This window comes from Nilaparvata lugens, chromosome 1 (assembly GCF_014356525.2).
Source record: "Nilaparvata lugens isolate BPH chromosome 1, ASM1435652v1, whole genome shotgun sequence".
Lineage (NCBI taxonomy): Eukaryota > Metazoa > Arthropoda > Insecta > Hemiptera > Delphacidae > Nilaparvata > Nilaparvata lugens.
Window position 1 is genome coordinate 95,400,378 of NC_052504.1, and position 15,037 is coordinate 95,415,414.

Consider the following 15,037-nt stretch of genomic DNA (forward strand, 5'->3'; position numbering starts at 1 on the left):
CCTTATGAGGGGTTGAAATTCAGTTGTACGTCAAAAGGTGACCAATAACTATCCTGAAAATTACAGTTTATATCTACAACAGACTCCAATTTATTGAAGGGTTTCCATACATATGACTCACTCTGTATATTTATGAAATATGTTTGTGTTTTCGTTACCGATGATATATTGGTGTGATTGGCGAGCATGAGGCCGGAGACCCGATGGGCAGTGGGAACATAGGGTGACTTGCGAGACAGCGCCACCTGGATGCTGGCGGGGCCCCACGGGATGAACTGCACCAGTTTGCGCTCTCTGATGCGCTGCAGCGATTTATGCACCTGTGACGGGTCCACCTCGCCCTGAAACATCATCAAGGAACATGTCTTCATTCATGAAATACTGGAGTTAACCTCAAATTGAGGCTGTGCATTTGTTTGGTTCTATCATGGAATAATGAAAGTATTGTAACTGTCCTGTAATTTAACATTAAATAACACGACTTCAATATTATAAAATACTGGTTTTTCTGGGAGTTGAATATCAAATTTAGGCTGTACATTTGTTTGGTTCTATCATGGAATAATGAAAGTATTGTAACTGTTCTGTAATTTAACATTAAATAACACGACTTCATTATAAAATACTGGTTTTTCTGGGAGTTGAATATCAAATTTAGGCCGTACATTTGTTTGGTTCTCTCATGGAATAATGAAAGTATTGTACCTGTTCTGTAATTTAGCATTAATAACACGACTTCAATATTATAAAATACTGGTTTTTCTGGGAGTTGAATATCAATTTAGGCTGTACATTTGTTTGGTTCTATCATGGAATAATGAAAGTATTGTACCTGTTCTGTAATTTAGCGTTAAATAACACGACTTCAATATTATAAAATACTGGTGTTTCATGGAGTTGAACCTCAAATTTAGGCTATGCATTTTTTTGGTTCTATCATGGAATAATGAAAGTATTGTAACTGTCCTGTAATTTACATTAAATAACACGACTTCAATATTATAAAATACTGTTTTCCATGGAGTTGAACCTCAAATTTAGGCTGTGCATTTGGTTTTTATTCAAGCATGGAATAATGTAAATATTGGAACTGCCCTATACTTCAACAAAAAACATTTCACTTCAAAAATAGTGGTATTCATTGAGTTTAACTGTAAAAGAAGGCTATGAGTTTTGTTTAACCATGGCATAATGAAAGTAATGGAACTGCCCTGTAATTTAACATCAAATAACACGTCTTCAATATTATAGACAGAGACAGACAGACAAAAGATATTTATTTCAAAAAAATGCACTTTACATACAAAGTAATAATCTTATGTACTCATTATCAATATAAAACAACAACAAAGAATAAAATCAACCTCATGAATACAGTAAGCCAAGTAAATCTTTAGAAAATGGTCTGCATGGGCAAAAAATGCCTGTGCGCAAACCAGAGTTGCATATTATAAGTTTGTTAGAATGAAAGGAAACACTAATTTGCTGCATTCAGAATCCTATATATGAGTTATATAGTATATAATACTAGTTTTTCATGTAAATACTGGTTTTTATAGAGTTTATTAACATTGAATTGAGGTTTTGCAGTATGGAACAATGAGAGTATTAGAACTGCACCCTGAACTTCTTCACAAAATAGCACTTCAATTATAAAATACTGGAATTTATCAATTTCAAACTGAAATGAAGTTGTGCATTTTATTTTAGCATTTAATAATGAAAGTTTTGGAACTGACCTGTAATTTAACATTAGATAACACGACTTCAATTATAAAATACTGGGTTTTTTAAGGAGTATAACCTCAAATTAAGGCTGAGAATTTGCCTTTAGCATGGAATAATTGGAGAACTATTGGAACTGCTCTGTAATTTAGTAATTGCAGCGAAAAGTCTAAATTTGCCTTAAATTAGTAACTAATAGACTTATCAACTTTCATTTTGATTTACCGTACTTAGATACGAAGTTGAATAGATAAATAACTGCAAGTTATTTGCAAGATGAACTAATAGGCAGAGGATGTAATAGAAATAACAATGAAAAAATAAATGGTAACAATAAATATTATGAAACAATATTATAGGCCTGGTCGTGAATAGATAACTAAAATATAGAATTGGAATAAGTAAAATCTGAAATTGAATAAAAAATTAGAACACAGAGCACCCAGAATTATTGTTTTTTAAATTTGCATTTTTCAGACAGGAATAGAATCTATTATTTTGTATTTTAATCAACTTATTAGGCGAAAAATACCTGAATAATGTTGAGTATTGAGAGATAGCAGTGAGCGGCGTTTCTATCGTGGGCTGTCGACACCATCATATTCTTGGGCTGCAGCAGCCGCCTCATCACATCCAACACTGTTGTCTTCCTAATAGATGTTGCCTGCAATAAAGCATTCATTCATTTAGGAAATTTTCAAATTTTCCATCTCATTTTTGTAAAATATACAGGAACATTATTGGTAGAATGAGGTTCACGTTAAAATGACAGTGGAGAAAGATAGGAGAACAGCTTTGCCGATTCTCTCCCTTGCCACTGCCTTCTATCTTATTTCTGTCAAGATACACACAAACATTGCTGGTAGAGCAAAAAGAATCAACATTAATATTAACTACATAACTATTGAACATCTATTAAATACTGTCACCTCTAATACCTCTATTAGAGGTGGCTATGATACTGTACTTTGGAAAATGACCAAGTTCGGCTCTATAGTAATTCATTCATATATCTTAAGATTATAGTTGACCAAGCGAAAATGGGTCTCTCAAGGTCGAAGTTTCCTCTTGACACCACCACACATCTCTACCACTGTTGCCACTTTGTACTAAGGGTGGCTAGTAAGAGAGAAAGTAAACGTGTGTGAGAGAGAGAGGGCTGAGAGTGAAAAATTGGTCTTGTGAGGAGTATTGTTTGTCTTCTCTGGATTGTTGACTATGACGAGGACAATATAGTTCACAGTTTTACAAATTTATTGTACATAATGCTTATATATAATACATATAACTTTCAACAGCAGAATAGGCCGAGTCATAAGGATATCAATGAGGTTTTCTGAGAAACATAAATAATTACCTCCTCACGCATAAATGAACAATTCTGAAAGACACTATGAATACCTTCAACTTTTCAACACAGCCAGTCCAAAGCATGAATGAAGTGTGATGAGAATAAAATGAGAATTCATGCAAATTGAAAAATGCAGAGAGAAGTGGACACTTTTCAAGAAAATTGAATAAAATAAATAAAATTACATCACTCCACTTCCAATTGATTATTATAAAAGTCTTCAAGTAAACTTTATGAAATAATAGCTCAGTTTATAAATAGTTGTATTTGTAAAGAAAAATCTAATCATGATTATAAAATTGGATTTCTTGAAGTCATGACTCAAGAAAGAGTATACATTATACATGACAATAATCTTTCCTCCATTTCATGATGTTGAAGAAGATAGCGGAGGAGGGGGATGTTATTGTTCTAACATCCAAGAATGACACAATAAAACTTTTGAACCTGACGTGCTCGAAAGAATTTGGACAGGTAGTGACGGAAAAGAGGAAGAGGGAAGGTATGAGAAGGAAAGAGCGATCTTCAGGGTGTAGAAATATAGTCAATGTATATAGACTGGTCGAGTGAGGGGTGGACAACAGTGGCAACATTGCAGTGGCCTTGAGAGACCCATTTTCGCTTGGGCTACTATAGTATGTTTTTTGTGAATGAAATAGACGGATTAGCTTACCTCATGGTCACTGGTCAAAGGCGTGTAGCCAGTCATAAGGAAATGCAGTCGTGGTGTGGGAATCAGTGGCCCGATCAAGCCCACCAGATCATTATTCATAAACGTTGGATACCTGTTAACAACACAAATTTGATAAAATCTATATATATAAAAGCGAAATGGCACTCACTCACTGATTGACTGACTGACTCACTCACTCACTCACTCACTCACTCGCATAACTAAAAATCTACCGGACCAAAAACGTTCAAATTTGGTAGGTATGTTCAGTGGCCCTTTAGAGGCGCACTAAGAAATCTTTTGGCAATATTTTAACTCTAAGGGTTGTTTTTAAGGGTTTAAAGTTCGTCTTTTAGCATGTATATTCTTCTTCTCCTAATCTCTTAATTATAATTGAAATTTCCATATCATATGTTACTATAGAACTATAATCTAGATAGAGTACCTCTTCGAACAGTAGTTGTTAACTGGCAACTAAATTAATAATTTTGTCAGGTTGGTATTAAGTTGAGTTGACTTTGTTAGGTTGGCACCAAGTTGAAGATTTAAATACATTTAACGCGGAAAAATTGATTGGGCACTGCTACTTCAATCCTGGGAATATTATATTACTAGCAGTCAGGCTCGCTTCACTCGCCATATCCGTTTAGTCTGGACCCCCGACTGGATTGTCCTAACATATGATAAAAATGCCCAAATGAAAAATGCAGGCGAGCGAAGCGAGCCTGCTGATCTCATTCTTGGACGATCCAGCCAGGGGTCCAGGGGGCGGAGCCCCTGGCTAGACGGATATGGCGAGCGAAGCGAGCCTGACGGCTAGTAACACTATACATTGTACTTTTCAGTGTGGTTTTGAAGGTGATATTGTGGTAGATAACCATATTGTATGTTTGTAATTAGGGATCCTTTGTGTGTTTTGTTTTGCTTTTGCAGATTTGGGGGACATAGATGATATTTGGTTCGGCAAAGATGATATTTGTGCGCCAGTTACACAGAAGCTATTGTATCATTTAATAAGGCCACTAGAACTAATACAGAGTTATCAGTATTAGTTATCTAGTTAGATAACTAATTCAGAGTTATCAGGAGTGATCCGTGGTCTAGTGGATAGAGTGCTTGCGTAGCAGCATAGAGATCCCGGGCTCAAACCCTCTCGATACCAAAAGTTTTTAACCAGATCACTTCCGTGTTATCGGATGGGCACGTTAAATTGTCGGTCCCGGCTGAAGTATGACAGTCGTAAGGCCCATTGACGGCTTAAATTATATATATATTCAGGCGGTGAGACCTTCCCGCAAGGGACTCCTCACCAACAAAAGCCATACGAATTTACTTTACTTTTACAGAGTTATCATAAAATGATGGTGCGGTTTCGAACATGGTTTAAAGAATAACCAAATTACTTACAGTTGATGTTGTTTATTCATGTAATTTGTCGTGTCAGTTTTTTACATAATGAATAAATTTCAATATGTGCGCAATTAGCCGCTCGACAAATGTCCAAACGAATCAATTTGTCTCCAAACATTCGCTCTGAACTGAAGGTCCAAGACATCAGACATCACAAGGTCAGCCGCGTAGTCAGAGTCGAGCTGGGACGTGAGTGGGGATGTTGGACTAACCCGTGGACAACCAGTTGGAGCGTGAGTGGTGAAAGATCTTGAAACCATGTACAACCCTATGATTTAATTTCCAGTGACGAATGATCTATTGCTCAAATTTTCCCAAAACTGATTAATGTTATTTTTTTATTTTTTTCATTAATATATTCTCTACACACTTCAAAATAGTTTTAAATAATGTTTTAGTGTTTGTTTAATAATTCTTAAAAAAGTGTTTGAGTTGAATTTATTTGAGTTTTATTTGTTTCGTAAATCTTTGTAATTTTGTTTTGTCTTGTTTTGTGTGTGTTTTTTTTAATTCATGTTCCCTATTGACTGGCTCATTATTCTTCTCCGTTATATTCCTAAACTCTGGTAATTTATTGTTTTTGTTTTTTTTCCTATTCATTTTTTTATTCGATATCTCATTTTGAAATATTTTTTTTTGTTTCTCTTCGTCCTGCGTGATGAATAATAGATTATTATAATTATTAATATTAGAATAGACTTAGAACGTTGTCAAAAATCCACTTTAATTAAATAAAAATTAATATTTTACAGGAGCATGCTTTCGTGTGTGCTCACACATCATCAGCTGTAAGTTACAGTAAAGTTACGGAAGTAGGTTACACTTTACTGTAAATTACAGCTGATGATGTGTGAGCACACACGAAAGCATGCTCCTGTAAAATATTAATTTTTATTTAATTAAGTGGATTTTTGACAATGTTCTAAGTCTATTCAATTATGGAAAAGTTCCACAACATCAACATTAACACCAAACTTAATTATTAATATTAGATTATTTTTGATATATTTTGTTGAATTTGTATCTACCAGCTTTCTTCGTCTCTGTTTTGTTCTTCTCTAATGCATTGCTCTCTAACTGTACTCCATCATGCGGACGTGATTTTATCACTTCAATGGTTCACTATTTCCACATATTTTTCATTTATAGCTGTATAGTGTAGGCAAGAAAGGAGATTTATCAGTATTATTATTATTTTCTAATATTTAAGTGATGAATTTCCTTTATGTATTATACTTCATTATTATGTGTCATTATCATTATTTTAGTATTAATAAGCAGTTGGTTATTTTCTTACACTTGCACAAGTTGTTTGTTTATTTTGTTCTTTTCTTGTGGAAATAAATATATTATTATTATTATTATTATTATTATTATTAGACTCGACTAGTGGTTTCCCACTACTGTTGGACCACCAGTCGGATAGTGAATGACCCGCTTAAGCTTAATAGTCTCTGGAAGGAATTATTGCAAACAAACTCACCTAACGGACATTATGGTGTAGACATTTTCACACAACCTTTGATAACATTGATTGATTTATTCCTGTACTCTGGGGAATAGAATAGTGTATTTATTTTTATTCAACAATATTGAATTTAACTTGACTTAACTCATCTCAACTTAGCAATACCTTGACTATCAACTCACCTAAGAGGATTGATTTATCCCTGTACTCTGGTGAATAGAATACTGTATTTATTTTAATTCAACAACATCTTAACTTGAATTTAACTAGACTTAACTCATCTCAACTTAGCAATACCTTGACTATCAACTCACCTAAGAGTGGTGGTGCTGACGGACATAATGGTGGAGACAAGCGAGTTGATCTGTGCGAAGGAGGGATTCTGAATATGGAGGCGGTCTGACGCGATTCGGTTGAGAGCCGTGTTGTCCAATACCACCACACAGTCCGCGTTCTGCGTCAGTCGCTTCAGCGTCAGCAGTGAGTTGTAAGGCTGTACCACCACGTCACTGAAACATAAAAATAACAGTAGATTTATCGAGTAGTTTGTAACAAGAGAATCACAAGTATAATTACAAGTATTTTCGAGCTCAAAATTTAAGTGGCTTTATTCTTTATTTTGCGAATTTAAAGTTTGTTTCATGTTTTTACGAAAGTTTTACTATCAATCTATCCAAATTTAAAATTGTTTGTTTTATTCTAATCTATATTCTCATATTGTATCATTTGGTGTAGTAAATTGAAATGGACATAACCTATGTATATATTTGGACAATTCATTCATTCATTCATTCATTTATTGCATAAAATACTATAATCACAATTCAATAATTATGAAATTGGAGGAAAACTAGGCCGAGCCTGCACTATTTCTCTCCAAAAATTTTGATAAAATGTTAATGTTGTCCAAAAGATAAGGTTATGTAATCACACACTGCTTCGTTACTTGATTTTCGGTCCAGGAATGATGATTTAAAATTTGAAACTATATTAGGAAATTGAAAAAGTTTGGGCAATAGCCTGTTTTTTCTTTTCCAATCATTGAATTGTTTGTGCTAACCTAATGAATAAATAAATAAGTCAGCGATGAATACGGCTGAATTGCCCATAGCAAATTTAAATGCGAAAAATGTGACACATATAAAACTTGTCGACTGCTCAAAAAGAGCAAGACCACATTGAGCGTTTTTGAAGCGTTTGTTCAGGCACTAACCTAATCAGCCAATAGGAGAGTTTTCTGCCCTGCCGACTCTAAAAACGCTTGAAAAACGCGTAATATGGTCTGGCAATAAAAGTGTTGACTTCTAGTATTGAGAGTGTTGGAGTTGAAGTTTTATTAGTAATCTAATCTAAACTAAATCTTCAACTCTGAAATTTCTAGTGCAGTAGATAGCCTACATCTTTTGAGCTGAGAATACAAAAAATGTGGTGAGGCGCATTCACACAACTTTCCTTGCCATTATGAAAATTGATCACCTTACGCTAGTGTTCACGCGCATCTCAAGTCTATACTATTCAAAGATCTGAGCCAGCTGGTGACAGGACAATAAAGATGGAGACACACGAGGTCTGCTATCTCTTCATGGTGAATGATTTAATAGAATCAACAGTTGCCAACAGTTTGCAATTGAATAATCACATTTTCTCGAATTTCGAGCTTATTTTCAATTTTAGGTGAAAATGTTACTAAACATTAATTGTAGAACTTTCATGCTCAATCTTTTCCACTTAAAATTGTTTGTTTAAATTGCATCTGACGCCTGATAATTGGGAATCTAAAATCAAACTTTGCATAGATGAGGCGCTTAGACCAGTTATAGAATAGACACGGCCCATTGTATATTCATACTGAAAGTCGATGAAGCCAACATCTACTGCCAAATCCACCCATCTTGACGTCACAACAGTGACGTCACACATCTTAAAGAAATTATAGAACACTTTTTTGAATTTGTTGTGTAAGTGTTTGTGGTGTTTAACTCACATTGTTGTTAAACATAGATTGTTTTCCATAGCAGATTGTTATTTATTTATGTAATTATTATTGATGAAAATGGTAATCTCCTGTGCAGCATATAATTGCACTGAAATTTTTAGGAAAAAAAAGTGGAATATCTTTTCATGTGTAAGTTGAAATTCATACACATGAATATCGTAAGTTTTAACTGTAATATTATCCTTGGTTATGATGTAAGTGAACTCATTGCAGCATGACAATAAATTAGTTTTGTAGGCTACCGTACCTTATTATTTTCAAAACACATTATAACTTTGAAGCCGATATCACATAACACATTATAACTTAACCGATATCGTTTTTGCCCGTAGCTAGAAATAACCTAAAAACACCATGAATCTGAAATAGACACAATCTGAAAGTTTTCCATACGATGCGTGATGTCACTGTTGTGACGTCAAGATGTGCGGATTTGGCAGTAGATGTTGGCTTCAGAGGCTAGACTTCCCAGCGTGTCTATCCTATAACTGGTCTAAGATGAGGCGGAGCTCCTGAAAGTTTTACAGATATGGGATTTGTGGCAGTTGATAGAACTTATCAATGACTATTCTAGGTATAAATTGGATCAAAATCGTTGGAGCCGTTTTTGAGAAAATCGAAAAAACTATGTTTTTACAACATTTTCGCCATTTTAGCAGCCATCTTGAATTGCATTTGATCGAAATTGTTCGTGTCGGATCCTTATATTGTAAGGACCTTAAGTTCCAAATTTCAAGTCATTCAGATAATTGGGAGATGAGATATCGTGTACACAGACGCACATACACTCATACATACAGACCAATACCCAAAAACCATTTTTTTTTGATACCGGGGACCTTGAAACGAATAGAAATTTAGAAATTGGGGTACCTTAATTTTTTCGGAAAGCAATACTTTCCTTACCTATGGTAATAGGGCAAGGAAAGTAAAAATTGATGAGAGCCAAACCGGTATTGAGACATGCTTTTATCAAAGTTTGGAAGGAGAAAAGTTCTAGATGAAACCTGTTGTACCTCTCCCAATATTGTTGTGTTCTCATATTATTAACGAATGAATAAAAAATGAATCAAGTACAATTAATTATGGATATGGCTGAATTGTAATAGATTATTTGAAATTAAAGCAATGAATTAAAAGTGATACAATTAAGAATGATTCAATTTGAATTATACAATACAGTAGAGCCTCGATAAGTTGGATCTCTATAATGACTATAATACGGTAGTCCGGCAAGCAGTCACCGAGATGAAACTGTTTATTACCGAAAAATATTAATAGATTTGTAGCAAAACATTATCATGATATCATAATACTACACTCTAATCAATGAAATAGACACTGATATAAACAAGGCTTATATTATTGATTTGCAGGTAAACATATAATAATAATAATACTGTATTCGTATGGCTTTTATTGGTGGGGAGTTCCTGACGGAAGTTCCAACTCGCCTGAATATATCATTTGAGCCGTCAATGGGCCTTACGACTGTCATACTTCAGCCGGGACTGGCAATATAACGTGCCCATCCGATAACACGGGAGTGACATGATCAAAAATTTTGGCTCTGATAGGGTTTAAACCGGGATCTCATTAAATTCATTATCATTATTTTATTATATCATAATAAATCATGGTATTTCCATATCAGGGGATTATTATCATAATTTATTATACCATAATACTACACTCTACTGATATAGAAAAGAGTCTGATACGAACAAAAAATGATTAAAATATGAACAAAATATGAATCAATCAGCAAAACTGACCTTATTTCGTCCTGATTGGGAAAGACACTGTAAGTTTCGATGAGCTTTTTCGGATACCTTTCTGTGAGCCGCTCAAGTAAATAGGAGCCCATTCCAGAGCCAGTACCCCCAGCTATTGAGTGGCACAGAACGAAGCCCTGCAAACAAAATAAAACAAAAATTACAAATAAATAACTCATAAAATATATTGATGTTGGTGGAAATAAATAAACAAACAAACTTAGCCGTGCACTGAACAACATAATAAAATGTTAGGTGAATAGACAATTTATGAAGAACTTAGCAATTCAATTCAATTTGTATTTCACCAAAGAACACAAAATAGCAATACAAAGATGTGACAATTAGAAAAAAATTAATTAGTATTCTAAATCTCTATGTCAACTATCTGTAAAATATGGCTGGAGGTGGAGAACTACTGGCATAAGTGAAACACTTGTTTGCCAGTAGGAGTAGAGACTCAACTATTTCTAAATCTTATAAGCTAATGATTTAAAATGGAATCTTTTATGTGAACAATGAAAAGTATATTCAAAATAATTGCTATCAATTATGAGTGAATTAATCCTGACAATAATGAATAGTTTTAAAAGCTGAAAAATGTTGAACTCATATAATATTTGTAAGCAATATATGGACGGCGGGAGAAGCCTCCACCAAATATGTAAGCACGATGTGCCTTCACTCGAATATGTAAGGGTGGGAAAATGAAAAACAAGAAAAGATCGTACAGGTTTTTGATATTTAAAACAAAACAATAAATTATTTACAAAATTAGAATTATAATTAGAAATTACAAAATAATAATAAACAGATGAATATTTCAAGGGCTACTCGCTTTGCTGCTAGTGAGGATTCAATTGTTGTGGTTATGAAAAATTTAAGAGCAATGACTCTGTAGTCACCTACCTTTATGAAAATGGCTTCCCACTTTGGCATCCACTGGTATTTCGCGGCGTTAATTATTAATTAAAAATCAAAATAACTGATCCAATGAAATGGGTTCAGATCCCGTCCTATTCATAATACAATTCTCTTTAAACTGCCGAACTGCGACAGAAAACTGTATTATAAAACAAGAACAAAATCTATCCCCTTCACCAGAACAGCCGGACTTTACTCACAGTCCTATCGAACGAGCTCACACACCCTCACACTCACCAAAAGTAAAATTTTGGGTATTAAATATAACTCAGTCAATGCCAAACATGAAAGCCATCTCAAGTACATATTTTTATCTGTCGCACAAGCGGCACGTTTGCTATTAAAAACAAAAGAGAAGCTACGTTAATTTTGACAACAAATGAAATAAACAATATTTCTGTCGATGACAAAAATTGTTCAAGGACAAAACCACTGTTCATTAAACTTTTACAATTTAAAACTCTAAAATCCTGATCAATATGAGATAAATATATGATTCATATATATGTCCCATATGACCAGGTGACATATTAAGATGGAAGTAAAAGTTGTGAAGTATCCAGTTTTTAATATTTATTGGAACAAACATAATAGGTTCACCGATGAGCTCGTTCGGGATGCAGTTTACAAGCAATGCACTGAACTTTATTACTGAATACACAACATTATAATATGCTGGACGAATTGATATATTGGAAAAATTTAGAGTGAGCTTCATCTCTCATTTTAGAAGGTGTAGGCTGATTCACACTTGAGCCTTGGTTTGTATATCTTTATCTGATTGTATTGAGAATTGAACCTTCATCGCTTGTTAACATGGTATGAATATTTGACATGGTTAATGTATTGTAAATGATGAAAAATTGGGATGAATTGTGCAATGGAATAGAGAACAATAATTGTATTGTATAGTAGTTATCCTTGTTGAGTACTTCCAATCTCATCGCTTAGCTTCCGTTAGATGATTGACTTTAAGGCGGTTGAATATAATATACGTACATACAACACGTATAACCTACATAATTATTTCTCAATACTTACTCCATACTTCAAACTTCTCTCTTCTCTCCTTAGTCATGTCCAGAGATCTGAATTGACTGTATCTCGATGTGGACCTAACTTGGTCCTTGTCGTAGAGGTTGACATAACTAGCATGAGTTAAGTAAAAAATAAATACTTATTCACGTTTTTTACTTTGTCGAACATATACAGACAGGGTATTTCAGAAGTAGTATTTCGAACATTTTAGGGTATTGTTCCTGGATGATAGGAGACAACATATGTCGTATTTGAAGTGTCCAAAACTCAGCGGTTATCCTTATAGCTGCCATTTTGTTTTTTTCACTTAGGAATTTTTATCTCAAGAACAAAATGTTTTATTGATCTGAAATTTGGCATGAATATTTATGCTATAAAGACTCAACTTTAAAAAATGAAATGAAAAAATTTCGATGTACATATACAAAATGACGGCCATTTTGAATTTTTTATGGCAAATTTCACGAAAACCGATCACTTTACAGAAAATTTACAAGAGACAAAAAAGTTAGCAAATTTTATCAAGATTTCAAGGATGCCTTATTTATTAAGATTGGTCAAAGAATAAATGAGAAATTAATTCTTTTCGTACTGCCACTTTTCACCATTTAAACATCAATATTGAATGTTTAATTCCAATTGTATTCAAGATGAAGATTTGAAACTCGGTATGGCTCCATATGGCCATACAGCTGATTTTACAATGTTTTTCAGTTGATCTTGTCTTGTGCATGCAGTAGGAAAAGAATTAATTAATTAAAATTTGCTAACTTTTTTGCCTCCTGAAAATTTTCTGTAAAGTGAACAGTTTTTGTGAAATTTGCTATCAAAAAATTTAAATGGCCGCCATTTTGAATATGTACATCAAAAGTTTTTCATTTTAATTTTCAAAGTTGAGTCTGTATAGCATTAATATTCATGCCAAATTTCATATCAATAAAACATTTTGTTCTTGAGATAAAAATTCCTAAGTGAAAAAATTGCATGGCTGCCTGTAAAGTCGGTATACGGGCGAAAGTTTTACGTGACAACGACTTTGAGTGGTAAAATAATTTTAATGTGAATATTCATTCGTATAGTAGGAAGAAGGATGAAATAATAGTAACAATTTAAAACATTTATTTATACAAAGAATTATATTGAAAACATTAATTTATACAAAGAATCTCGCACTGAACCACAACATTGTGATTACTACAACATAACCTATTCACTTATGCATGATTATGTGATTATGCATTATTGTGATTACTACAACATAACCTATTCACTTATTCACCTAAGCAGGCGCAGTCGCAGGAGATTGCTTGCGGCGCCTGCGCAGGTTGACTGCTCCGTTTCACTCTCTCTCCAGGTGAATGCCTTCGGGGTTGCTGGGCTTGCTGCTGCGTTGCTCGCCACTGCTCCTATTTGTGCTCTTTCCAGACGACCGTGAACCGAAACGAACGCTCTCACTCGCTCTCATTGTGAGCGCATAACGTGGGAACGTAACGCAGTTTCTTGAAGTGTCACCCGGCAAACCAATTTATAAGACGTTGTCACGTCAAAAAAACAAAATGGCAGCTAAAAGGATAACCGCTGAGTTTTTGGACACTTCAAATACAACATTTGTAGTCTCCTATTATCCAGGAACAATACCTTAAAATATTCGACACTACTTCTGAAACACCCGGTATAAAACATAAACATAAAAAATTGATAAAGATGATAGAACCGTTCTTACTGACCTCCAAGCTATCACTGCCGTCCGCTTCGCGATCGATTATGTCGAATATCTCCTCCTGCAGCCGCTCGCCCTGACTGTAGCCGGACGCCCAGTTATTACCAGCGCCACCGCCATGCTTTGACAGGTACACGTTCTCGGGATTGTACAACTGAAACAACAAATTCTCTGCTTTTATAGACATCGCCTGTAAGGTTATGCTCACTTATCTATCACTCTTTATCTATGTAAAAAACTATGTGAAAACATTAGTAGAAAAAATACTAAGGCAATCCTTGTGTTCTCTCTCTTCCAAATTGAAGGCGTGGGAGAGCTGAGTTGACTCTTGTTGCAGAACTGCAAATTTTAAAGATACGGAAGAGTATATAATATAGCAATACACAATATAACTCCATCCTTAGTCATGACCACAGATCTGGATTGACTTTATAGGAAATTTTGGTTTGTGGATTTCCTATCATAAAATAGGTTGAATAGAATTGGATGAATGATTAGATGTTTTAATTTAGAGATGACAAAATTGAACTGAGAAAATATTAAATAAACTGATACAATTAATAAACAAACTAATGCAAGTTGAAAACAGGTTGTTAATCGCAGGTGGCAAATATCAGACGATTCGCCACAACTATGTCCTCAATGGACCTGACTTGGTCCTTGTCGTAGTCTTTTTCCTTGAGGGGTTGTTAATCACAGGTGGCAAATATCACATGATTCGCCACAACTATGTCCTCAATGGACCTGACTTGGTCCTTGGCGTAGTCGTTTTCCTTGAGGGGTTAGGTAAAGGCTCATTTACACAGTGCCAGTCGGCTTGCCAGTTAAGGTAGCCAGTCACTGGATGCCAACGACTGGCACTGTATATAAAGCTGTATAAAGAGTGTAAAGCTGTGATGAGGCTGGCGCGCCAGTAAAACAAAAATATTTGTTCTGCTGAAACTGCCAGCTGCTGGC

General features: G+C 34.4%; 1 protein-coding gene across 2 annotated transcripts in view; it reads right to left on the bottom strand.

The window, feature by feature from the left end:
• Nucleotides 1–15,037, bottom strand: part of LOC111057802 (tubulin gamma-2 chain) — a 39,167-nt gene that overhangs the window by 8,115 nt on the left and 16,015 nt on the right. Inside the window, exons 4-9 of one of the 2 annotated variants that reach the window (XM_039419654.1) lie at nt 14,088–14,234; nt 10,399–10,535; nt 6,942–7,136; nt 3,750–3,861; nt 2,258–2,389; nt 159–341 (exon numbers count right to left, since the gene is read on the bottom strand). In XM_039419654.1, the coding sequence (XP_039275588.1) occupies nt 159–341; nt 2,258–2,389; nt 3,750–3,861; nt 6,942–7,136; nt 10,399–10,535; nt 14,088–14,234 (906 nt within the window). The remainder of the gene's footprint in view (nt 1–158; nt 342–2,257; nt 2,390–3,749; nt 3,862–6,941; nt 7,137–10,398; nt 10,536–14,087; nt 14,235–15,037) is intronic. The other variant, XM_039419655.1, reaches the window with a different exon arrangement.